Raw genomic sequence first — 12,010 nt, forward strand, 5'->3', positions numbered from 1 at the left:
TTCCTCTGCTACTCCTGGGATCAGCTCAAAGTACTTAACCCAAAAGTCATTTTTTTTTCCACTGGATCTAGTGGGATCTGGATAAGACTCTGTTAGTTTTGATCATCTGTGACAAATCACTAAAAGCAAACTACTGCTGTCAGTGAACATTTTTAATAATATCAATATTTTTAAAGGAATTTATATAGTGATGAGATGTCAAACTCCAGCCATCTAACCAAGCCCCAAGCTGTAATGACTCTATCAAACAGGGGTGGATTGAAGCTGGAACAGCCCTCTCAGTGCCTCAGAAAAGAAACCAGAATCTATTATGACTAAAACAATACATTTATTTAAAGTGTAGCTTTTGGTTTCTGGACATCAGCAGCTCCTTTTCAAATGAAATGTGTGCTTGATATCAAAGCCTACACAGTCCAAAACCAATCAATCAAGGGGGATGAAGAGAAAGTGGTGTCAACGTTCAGCTAGAGGTTGTGAATCCATGGTGGCTCTGGACAGATTTTCCTATCCTTCCCCACCTCTTTTCATCACCAGTTTCATACAGATTATGGCTCTCCATGGTCGAGCTTGGCAGTCACAAAAACTCCTCATGCAGAAGGGGAAATAAAAACACTCCCCTATCAAGAACACACTTGTTTAAAAAAAGATACCCAGCTGCTGAAAGCACATACTTCATAAAGTTTACAAATCCATTCAACAAACTGGGGCTTTAATCTCTGTATATTTTGACAAAGAACAGTCTGGGACCATTACACAAATGGGGAATTATTGCAGAGCTGAGCAGCTCTTGCCTGGGACGGGAGGATGGGGAATATGAGCTGGGCCATGCAAACAGAGTCTCTCCATGCTAAACAAAGTCCACGCTGGCAGGTGGAAACTGAGACTGTCCAACCATGAAAACACTGAGAGAAAGACAGACATGAAGGGAATTTCTCTATTACTGCTGAGATTACCATCCTGGGCTCAAAAATGTTTGCACTGAAGGGCTTTGCAGCCCAAGGAAATGAAGCTGAATGAACTCACACAGCACTGCACGGCCACAAAAATCACCTGCAAGCCAGAATGGTTCCCAAACATGGCAAAAGCACAATTGGCTGGGATATGATGTGCCCCAAACCTGGTTAAGAAGCAAAGTGGTCACCAAACCTATCACAAAGAGAAAGGTATTTTGTAGGGTTCAGGAACAGCTACAGAGTATTCTCTGACTGAGGATATCACTGTGACTGCACAGCTGTGGAGCACAGGAGTGAGAAAATGAGGGTTTGGCTGTGGAAGTAAAAGCAGAGAAGCAGGAGAAGCTCATGGAGCCTCTCGGCCAACACCTCAAAGAGTGAAGTCAGTGCAGAGTGAACAATAAACAGAGAGGGCAAGGTGCCCGACAGAAATTAGCACCCACCTCTGGAAAATAAAGCACAGAATGATCTGCACTGCATTGCCCTTCATCTGAGGAGGGGAAGAACCCTGAACTCCCAGGGAGTTGGATCTCAACTCCCCCCACTCCAGGCTGTAGATATTTTTCTGCTTGATTTATAACGATTCAGAGACCCGTGAGGGGAAGAATATCACACTCACCCCTCAGCAAAGGGCACCAACAGACACGTTAGCTCTGAGAATTAAATTCAGTCAGATTGACAGCTTAATCTTTGTATCTTAAATGTCAAGAATTGGTAAGGCAGAGACCCCAGGCGAGGACCACAGAGCAGTGCCCTGACTGAGCCTTTGGGAGGAAGGTGGTGAAGTCAGCATCCTATTCAGGAAAAATCACTGACCAAGTGATCCTTAAAAAGCCTGCAGGAGTATAAACCATGGTGAGAAAGCCTCACAAGCTGCTGGCTTTAGGCTTGGACTGCTCATGTGTTTTCTGCAAGTTTACAGCTCCTGAGCCAGCCTCTCCAGCTTTGCTTTTCTACTGTGCAGACGTTCTTCAGCAGGACAAGAAGCAGCTTTCAACTGCAAAGCTGCTGCAAAACAGCCCCCAGGCTGCTTCTGGGAATGCTGGGAATAGAGGGTGAGGGAGGGACAGGACACAGGAGGCACAAATAAGTGCCAGGAGTATTTGGATGAAGTTGTATCCTGCAATAAAGGTGGATCACTGTGCCAAAGGGGTGATTTCAAAAAAGAAGTGGAGCAGAGGAATCTCCATACTCCTGGTGTTGGCTGGATTTGACAAGGAGAAAGGCCCAGATTGTGGTGAAGTCGTCCTGCAGAGCCCAGAGCAGTCCTACACTGCTGCAAGTCCTGCTGGGCTTTGAGTTTGTCTTTGTTGAGCTGTTTCAGCCCAGGAGCTCCAGCCTTTACTGACAGAAGGAAGGTGAAGCACTCCCCACTGAGACCTGCAATAATCAGCACAGAAAGACTGAGAATGAACCCTACCACCATCCATAACCACATACTTGGTGTAGGGAATGGAGCTTTCTGCAGGGATCTTTTCCTGAGGAAGACAAAAAGTAAACTGCATCTAAAACCACGCGCTGGCAAAGATGTTTTCCTGATTTAGTTGACAAGTTGTGTTTTCCTAAGCTAACATTACACACTTCCAGCTAATTTCCTACATAGCTACAAATGTTACACTAAATCAGCATTATTAAGGATAATAACACTGCAAGGGGCTTTGCTGACTGCAGGATCAGGGATTTATCTCTTTCCCAGGGCAAGCACAATACCGTTAGTTATTTCCTTTTCAACTTCTACAATGCTTTGTCCAGAGTAGTAAAATTGTAACAATTTCATTTTTACAGGCTGCTTCCCAGATAAAAGCAGAAATCAACTGGTTGCACAGTGAGTTTCACTGGAGAATTAACTCCACGCAGGAATCTCTCAGTAGTTAAAATAAACTCAGCTGCTGGTTACTTATAGAGGCAGAGGAAATGACAACAGTTATGTTATGATCTCTGATCTCCCATTTGCAGATCCAAATGGAATCTCCAAGATAACTTTTCAGCGAGGGAGGGTGAAGGTCAAGCCCAAACAAATCATTTGACATCTCAGAGGGGTTTCTCTCGTGCAAATGTGTCCCCATGGCTCTGCAGGGTTTTGCCATTGCTGGCGCTCACAAGCCATTAGCAGGCACCCCAAATCCTAAGGCAAACACTACTGCAGTAAAACAGGCTGCAGAATGTAAAAATCTATTACTGTGTTAATGCACAAATGCTTCACATTGCACGAGCCCCAGAAACTGCCCCGCTCAAGGTCAAAACAAAAGGTCTGTTTCCCATTTAAGAACGAGCCCTTGCAAGGGATGGTGTTCACTTGCCAACTTTCATAAAAAAGATTAATCCACAATATCAATATGAATATAATTTTTCATACTAAAATACAGATTTATTTTAAGGAAGTGGATAGTATTTGTATTACATTTTATAGGCCCCTATAGTTACATCTGGTCCTTATTTATTTAAATTTTATTCAGCTTGCATAATATTTTTGCTTACAGTTATATTCTCTAAGATCAGAAAAGCTAAAACCTGAAAATTCAATGGCACTATTCATTAACATTCCTTCGCTCTGCAGTCATAGACATTTGCAAGCTCTCCTTTGATTCTGAAATAATAAAACTAAGGTAATAAGATGTTTAGTGTAAAAATATATGACTTAAGTCAGAATGATAGAAAGAGCTATGTTCCTGTGAATCACATGCCAAAGCAAACCAAAGTTTTTCAAAAAGTATACATGCTCATTTTAGAGGGAATAATAAAACACAGAATGACATATTAAAACCTTAACTCTCTCACTCTCATTATTTTATTAAGTTACCAAAAAAAAAAAAAAAAAAAAGTTTGCAATGTATAGAGCATAGCACACGTTATAAAGAATGCATGAGGTCCTGGATGTGTGTGACACAGGAAGCCAAAAGCCAGGGGTTTCAACCAGCAGCAGCCAGGATCCTCCTGAAGCCCATCCTGACAGGTCCTGCTGCTTTTGTATATCGTTAGCCTAAATTTTCTGGTTGATTTACATTCCTGGAAGACACCAGCTCCTTCAAGCAAGGCCCTGCTACGCAAGCAAGCCCTACCATCAGCTAAACCCTTGCCAAAGAGCCATCAAAGACATGATTTGCAGAAGTTACTGCCCTAATTCCCTTTTGTGACAACTCATGTACAAAGCAGCTTGGGTTTGTCATGCTCCCGCAAGCCAGAGTCCTCCTGGAATGATGATGAATCCACCAACTCCATTTTAGCACTATCCAAGCAGGAGTCAAAGCCATTCCTCACAATTTTCAAGCTAACTGCATTTACCACCCTGTCATTAAATTGCCTTCTGGTTTTATGAATGTGGGCAAGGGTTTGGGAGGGATTGGATTTTTCCCCTCTCCCAACCGCAGACTCTCCCTCTGCGATAGCCAAGTTACAAACTCAGGGCTCCCCTTCCCATTTCTCATTCCATTGTTCCATTCATTGTGTGGGGGATTTAACAGCAGCAGCAGCATCTACAGCCCACATTATTGCTGGAGCCTCCCCAGGGGCCAATATCTCCCTTCTCATTTGTAGTTACAAGGTGAGCATATTTCACCAGAACACTCTCACAGCCTCAGCTGTACTGGATGTCTGTCTGTGCAAGCACTCAGATGCTGTCTGTCTGTACCTGATAAAGGTCTTTTAATATTTTAAAATATAATAAAGATATTCTATTTTGAATATAACTGAAGTGGGAATGAAAGCTCATCCAAGAGAGGAGCTGCTCAGTAATACAGGAGTCTCTACCCTTGTGCTCAGGTAGGTCCCCACTGCTGGCAGACAGGGCACAAAGCACAGCTCTAGGCTTGGCTTTGGAGCATGAACAGCCTGGTTTTGGCAGCATGGAGCCCTCACAGGGTAATTATCCCTCGCAGCTCCAGGGGCAAACACGGGGGCTTGAACAGCTGCAGCTTCAAGTCACAGTTTTCCTGATTATTCCCTTGCCCTTCCTTAACAGATGGGGTTTATTCAAGGGATGACTCACCTGGACTGACAGAATGAATCTAAATATTCTTCTGTCAAGCTGCATCCCACCCTCAGGAAGCTCCCCAGAAAACCCTCTGGGCTAACCCAGGTGATCAGAGAAGCTTTTTGCTCCAGAGTTACCAGCTCTCACCAACTCCTGTTAGCTGAGCACAGAATATTCTGTCATTTTTTGTGTTCCAGTTCCCTGGCTTTGTGGATCACTTTATTTTCCAGATGGAGTACCTTAAAGTTTGTTAATTACCTTAAAAATGCTTTTTATTAAAGTCAGCTGAAAGCAAAAGCACAAAAAGAAAACTTACCACATTCAAAGCAGACAACCCAGTACAAAAAAAATCCTGCATAAGAGGTTTGATGTTGTTTACAACAAAACCCACACAGGATAAAGTACATTTTTCATCCTTTCTGTGTAAGGTTGAGATGATGACCATCCTCTATCTCCTACTCCACCTTTGGAGAGCCCTAAGTTACAGACTCTGCAATCTTTTTTGATATCAGAGGTGCCTCTTCATCAATTAGCTGTGATTTCCAGCCCCAGCTGAGCAGCTGAGCCCTCCTCCCTCCCAGGTTCCCTAACCCTGCCTGGAGGAACATCCCCAAACCAGCCTTGAAACTGCTCAATGCCCTCTGGCACCTCTGAGTGTCTTAATCACCCAGGCAGCAAAGCCAGAGTCAATAATCAACAGTAATCAACTCGACCATCACTAAATTATTCAGCTGGCAGCAAAGCACAGCCCCCCAAACCTGCAAAGAAAATGTTTGTGCTGCCAGGAATCCAATCCCTGAAAACTTGACTGTCCTGGATCACAGAAAGATCATTGCAAGTTGGCAACTGGGCAGGATGTGGCAGCATTCACCAGCTCTGGGGTGAGAATGAGTTGGGATTTCAGAGAATCTTGGGATGGTTTGGGATGGGAGGGAGCTCAGAGCCAATTTCATTCCATCTCCTGCCATGGGACACCTTCCACTAGGCCAGGCTGATCTAAGCCCTCTCAACACCCACAGCCTCTCTGGACAAAGCCCACATCCCATCTGGGTGAGTAAAATTAAAAACGATTCCTTGATGACCCGTTCTCTGAGGATTTAAGGTGAAAATCTCATGGGTGTCCTGGAGAGCCTCAAACCTCATTTTGGGGATGTTTCTGAAAATGCTTCTCTTTTTTCCTCCCCTGTTTTAAATTCCCACTCTGAGGTTAGTTTTACAAGTTTGATTGGACTACAACCAAGGAAAAAAAAATAAAACTCACAAACTGAAAGCCCTGTGCTTCAGCCAGCTCCACTCTGCACTTTAATTGCTTTAAAGCAGAGGCCATGTGTTGTGTTCTCTCAGGGGTACGTGGGAAGGTGAAATGAAAGTGAGTGAAGAAAAAAAAAAATAACTTCATAAAAAATCAACGCTTAGAGGGAAATGAAATAGAACTGCCCCAGGGCTGGAGCAGCCTGAAGATCAACAACATCAAGACAACTCCCAAGGACAAGCCCTCCTTGCCCAAGCCTTTCCTGCAAGCACATCTCTCCAGCTGCTGCTCCCCAAGCACAGAGCCCCAGTCCTGGTTTATAAAACATCACTGGAAAAGGTTTGGAGTTTAAAGGGCATGGACATCTCCTCACCAAAAAACATTTCACAGGGGTTAAGACATCACTTTCCAACCTCCTGAACAAATTAACCTCTCTGCTCACAGGCTGTATTTTTCAAGTCTCTACTTGGTGATTCTTGATGAGATTCCTGAGGTTATGACTTAAAAGTTGCACTCCATATTTCATTTTGAAGCAGCCTGTCCCTGGCTGCCAGATTTATTATTCCAAAAGCTGGGCCTGTACATCTTGTGCTCAAGGAAGAGATAAAATATTCTGAGAGAGCTTTCCCATCTCATGTGAGCTGCTGTTGAGTACCCTCAGCTCAGCATTTTCACATCAAGAGCATTTTAGTACAACGTGGGTGAGGCCCTTACAGCCTTGCCATGTCCACTTTAGACTTGACACGCTCTGAGCAGCATCCCTGGCTTCCCCCATGCTGATAAATCACTTGTGAGACCCCCAGAATGTCCTTCAGGGGTCTGTGGGCACTTCTGCTAAAGCCAATTACAGCTCATTCTAATTTCTCTGCACTGCAGCAAACAAGCGTGTCTTGGACACAAAATTTCTACCACACGAGACCTTCAGGACTGATGAACTCTGATTTTGCCATTTTTTTTTTTTAATACAAAAGATGTCCATCTGTGTAACTGAGTTAAAACCAAATGACAGAGAGCAAGGCAGACACATCACTCAGCTCCATGGACCTGTTTTGTTATATTTTCTCTCTAAGCCATGAAAACTCAGAAAGACAGAAACTCTCCAAGAGCCCTGAGCACTATTTGCTTTTACTCCTCGTTATGTCACAAGAACTTTGTTTCAACTCTTTGCAAAAAGGTTTTCTGACTCCAGGGCAACAAAAAACAAGCAAAAAAAGAGGGAGGCATCAAAATAATTTGGAGAAGATCAGAAGCACAAAGCAGACAGAAAAATGGGAAGTTCCCTGCCCATGGCAGGGGGTTGCAAGTGGAGGATCTTTAAGGTTTCTAAACCAAACTCTTCCAGGATTCTGTGACCCCACCAGCTGTGGCCACAACCCTGAGCCCCTGCCTCGAGGAGAAGGGTTTGTTTTGGAGAAGGAAGTCATGGAGAATCCCAGAGAGGCTCTGAGCACATGGCAAATGACCAGGTGAGGCTGTGGTTTCCCAAAAGCACCTTGTTTCCTATGAAACACCATTTCTTGCCTTTTCAGATTCAGAATTATGAAGAGAAACAGGGATTCATTTTTTTGGGTAAGTCCTGTAAGTTGAGGATCTGAAAAGTGGGGATTTGGACCTCCCTCCCTTCATGGTTTCACTTACTGCACTCCAGTGCATAGACTTTTAAAATCAACCCCTAGGAGGACACTTTAATGAATAAACTAATGAAAGCATAATACTTAACCAAAACCATTTACTCAGTTTAAAGAATAAAAAAAACCCTTTGCATTTTTTCTCATCTGCTCTGTAAAACGGTTATTTACAATTTTCATTTATTTATATTAAAATCTCATGAAAGACACACACCATATTGCATCTGACAGGCTGCCATGTATTATTTCCAAATTCCATTTAAATGAAAAAGCAGGGAGATGACTAACACCAAGCAACTTATTTGAATTTACTCAACACTGAGGAGCTTGAAAAAAAAAAAAAAAAAGGGGACTGGGGACAAAACTGTGCATGGCTGGAAAGAGTGAAAACTAACCCAGCTCCATCTCCATGGGAAACAGAGGAATTCAGCCCAGCTCTACATAACTGGAGACTGGGAGAAATGGGACCAAAAGCTGAATTTTTTCCAATTTTGGCTTTAATGCTGTAAGAGATCCAGCCCACACTCTGCAAAACAAAACTTTCTTTTTCCTTTTGACTGTCTTTCTTCTTTCAATTATTTATTTTTTTAAAATTTTTTACTTTCTTTTTGCTCTGGAAGAAGACTACTACATTCCAACTGTCCCTGCTGACACTCACTGCACTCTCATGATGCACCACTGTGATATTTTTTTGGGGGAAAAATTGCAGGTACCAGAGCAGCTCCACCGCCTGAAGAGTCTCTGTGTCAGGGAATTCAAGAGAACCCAGCAAAGACACCTCTGCAACACACTTGTTTACTGAAAGAATTAAATCTGACATTTAAAAAACCCCAATCTGGCTTCTCTTACACTGCAGCAAAGCATCTCTCAAATGGGAAGTGGAGAGGAGACAGCAAGAGCAGAGGCAGAGAGGGGTTTGGCATCACTAATTTGCTGAGCTCACATTCAAACTGATACATTTAAATTCATCTGAAGATAATTTTTTTTTTTTACAAACCAGCATATCCAGGAAGCAGATTAGTCCAAAAGACACAGAAAACAATAAATGATTACCTTTGGTTTACCTCTGTTCTGCAAGGGCTTTTGCTGGCAGGCAGATAAATCACAGTTTGTTTAAAGAGCTACTGAACATTCCTGCTCTCAAGACAGAGGTGTGATCCTTGCTGAGACAGCTCTACCTCTAGAAACACTAATTTCTAGCCCAGCCATTCTGGTAACTTAGCTGCTTCCAACTCCTGATTGGTTAAATAAAAAAACCCCCATATTTGCAACCTCTGACCACAGCAGAAAAACTATTGAAACACCAACAATTTAAACAGGAGCATCCTCTGATCTGACACAAGGCAAAATCACTGATTTTTTTACTGGAGGTTAGAGCTGGCTTGTCCTCCTTGTCTTCAACAATTACATATTAAGGGCATTATTATTTTCCATGTTTGCTTTGTCTCTGTCTGCAGAAAAACATTATTTTAAGAGAAACTCACCAGTGGGGTGTCTTTGCCCCCGACGATGCTGAGCCCAAGACCTGAGCGACCCTTGGAGATCTCTATGGTCATCTCCTGCCCTGGAACTATGGCACAAGTTGCTGGATCCACAGGCAGGGGAGGTGGGAAGACACCTGAGAATACCAAAAAGGAAAGAAATAAGTCACACAGAAAATGAGAAAATGAGAACCACCAAAGAAATGGTGCAGCAAATTAAGCTTTTTTTTTTTTTTTTTCTCTTCACCTTAATAAAATTGAACTAGGGGACCACTCTGAGTCACTCCTGAAGTCTCTAAAGCAGAGTGACTTGAGCTCTGGGAATAAATGCTCCCAGTAAAAGCCTGTGAGGACATTTAATTCAGTTTTAACTTCTACAATTCAGATCATGCTGGAAAGGGGTATTCCTTTCAGGACAGGTAAGGCCATACCCCAGCACCATGGAATGAACAGCATGTCCAAAACTGTCTTTCCTTCTATTTCAAACAAAAACAAGATCATCTTTGTAAGTAAAAGTCAAGATAAACAAGTGAAGACACCTTCAATTGTGACAGGAGAGAAAAATACAAACACCTTATAAAATAATTTAGAATAGGTCATTGCATGTTCAAAGGAACAAAACTTCAGCAAAAGTTATCTGGAAAACGAAATTAAAACATCCATCTTGGGGGTGAAGGTACTAAAAATACATATTTTTATAAAATACAGGGGTTTTATATGTATTTTATATTATATTGTGGCAAACTCCCTGGTTCCTACCACGGCTGGGGACTTCTGCTTCTGGAGAAAGGTAAGAAGGTGCTGGTTCCAGGGGTATGTCCTGGGAGCTCACCGGGGCTTTGGTGGAGGATTTGGGCTGTTTGATCTGGCTGAGGACCTGAAAGCAAAGCAGAAGCAAGAGAGATCAGTCGCAGGAAGGCATGACATGGTGAGGTTGTTATCATCAGCTGTGGATTATTGTGCCTCACTAAATCCTCAACATCAACAGAAGGAAAACAAGCAGTTTAAAGAGGAGCCAGTAATTTTTTTACGTTTCCATAAATAAAATTATTTTAATGTCTTCCCTTCCCCCCATGAATCACTCAATCTTCAACCAAATCAAGCCCTCAGGACCCTCCCTCACTGCTGAACATAAACACACAAATGTTTTCCCAAACACACATACATTTTCTGGGAGCTGCTCCTCTGCCTCCTGCTGATCTGCCACCACTGCTGTGTCAGCTTTACACTTCACATCCTAAAAAGTCAAAAAAAAAAAAGAAAAAAAAGCAAGGTGTGTTGAAAACGCCTCATTAGCTTCAATAAAATATCCTCCAAAAACTCAGAGTGATGATTTCAGAGAAATACAGTGATGTTTTGGAGGGACAGGACACAGGGAATGGCTTCCCACTGGTTGGATTGGATATTAGGGAGGAATTCCTGGCTGGGAGGGTGGACAGGCCCTGGAATAGAATTCCCAGAGAAGCTGTGGCAGCTCTTGGATCCCTGGAAGTGTCCAAGGCCAGGCTGGAGCACCCTGGGACAGTGGAAGTTGTCCCTGCCATGGCAGGGGTGACACTGGATGGAATTTAAGGTCCCTCCCAACCCAAACCAGCCTGGGATTCCATGATTCCTCCATGGAAGTCCATTTGTACCACCAAACCTAAAAGAGGCAAAGCTGCTGTGAGCACAGGGAACATCAGGAGTTATTAAACTCACCCCCCTCAATTCTGAGGGGATGCAATGCACAGCAGGGATTTTTGGGGAGATTATCCCACATTGCTCTCTGTTGTTGCAGAGCAATAGGAAGCTCTGGGATGACTGGGACAGCAATTCCCAGGCTGTGTGTAGGGACCCCTCAGTGCCCACAGCAGGAAACGGTTCTAAGTCATCTGCTCTCTCCTCCCTCTCCCTTTTCTGGCTCTCTTGAATAAAGCAACTACTTAAAATGCATCCTCCAGTCTCATTAAAAAGGGTCCTTCACCTGCATCATCATCCACTGGTCGATCTGGTTTTTTTTTTGTGTGCTTTTTCTTTCCCTGCTCACTCTCAGAACATCTTAAGTCTTAGAACTCTCAGTCTTAAAGGTACAGAGCACACAGCACACACAGAGCAGAGAACTAGGGACACAGGCATCATAGTCACCCTAGGACATTCCACCCCTTATCACCACATCATCAACCTACCAAAACTAATTGAATTCTAACTCTACAAACACACACATTAGACATGCACATATCTCTATAAAAACAATACACAGCTCTATACAGACAATGGCAGTGACATTCAACAAAAGGTGATATTTACACATGGTTCCCATCCAGCAGTCAGATCTCCCTGAGGTTCACATCGTGTTGGAGTGTGAATGAATCCACTCTCACAGCAATTCCCAGGCTGTGTGTAAGGACACCCTCAGTGCCCACAGCAGGAAGGGGTTCCAAGTCATCTGCTCTCTCTTCCCTCTCCCTTTTCTGGCTCTCCTGAATAAAGCAACTGCTTAAAACACATCCTCTATCCTCATTAAAAAGATCTCCGACAATGGTACTTCAATCACTGGCTCCACTTGTAGCCTAATTTATTTCTGTACCTCTGCAATACACAAAAATATACTTTTATCTCCTACTTCTACAACTGCTTCCAGACAGGTACAGTGCCCTTTTTAGATCTTCACTAAACTTAGGCCACTTTGATCCAAGTAACAGTTAATTTTCTTATCCCATGTTAAAACCCCCTGATAAACAGCCCAG

General features: G+C 43.2%; 1 protein-coding gene across 3 annotated transcripts in view; it reads right to left on the minus strand.

Moving 5' to 3' along the window:
• The window catches only part of PATJ (PATJ crumbs cell polarity complex component), a 140,943-nt gene that overhangs the window by 23,345 nt on the left and 105,588 nt on the right, over positions 1-12,010 (minus strand). For all 3 annotated transcript variants that reach the window (XM_083867477.1, XM_083867479.1, XM_083867478.1), the window contains 3 exons: positions 10,450-10,521; positions 10,044-10,161; positions 9,288-9,421 (listed from right to left, as the gene is read on the minus strand). In XM_083867477.1, coding sequence (XP_083723603.1) covers positions 9,288-9,421; positions 10,044-10,161; positions 10,450-10,521 — 324 coding nt within the window. The remainder of the gene's footprint in view (positions 1-9,287; positions 9,422-10,043; positions 10,162-10,449; positions 10,522-12,010) is intronic.

This window comes from Zosterops lateralis (assembly GCF_965231275.1).
Source record: "Zosterops lateralis genome assembly, chromosome: 9".
Taxonomy (NCBI): Eukaryota; Metazoa; Chordata; class Aves; order Passeriformes; family Zosteropidae; genus Zosterops; species Zosterops lateralis.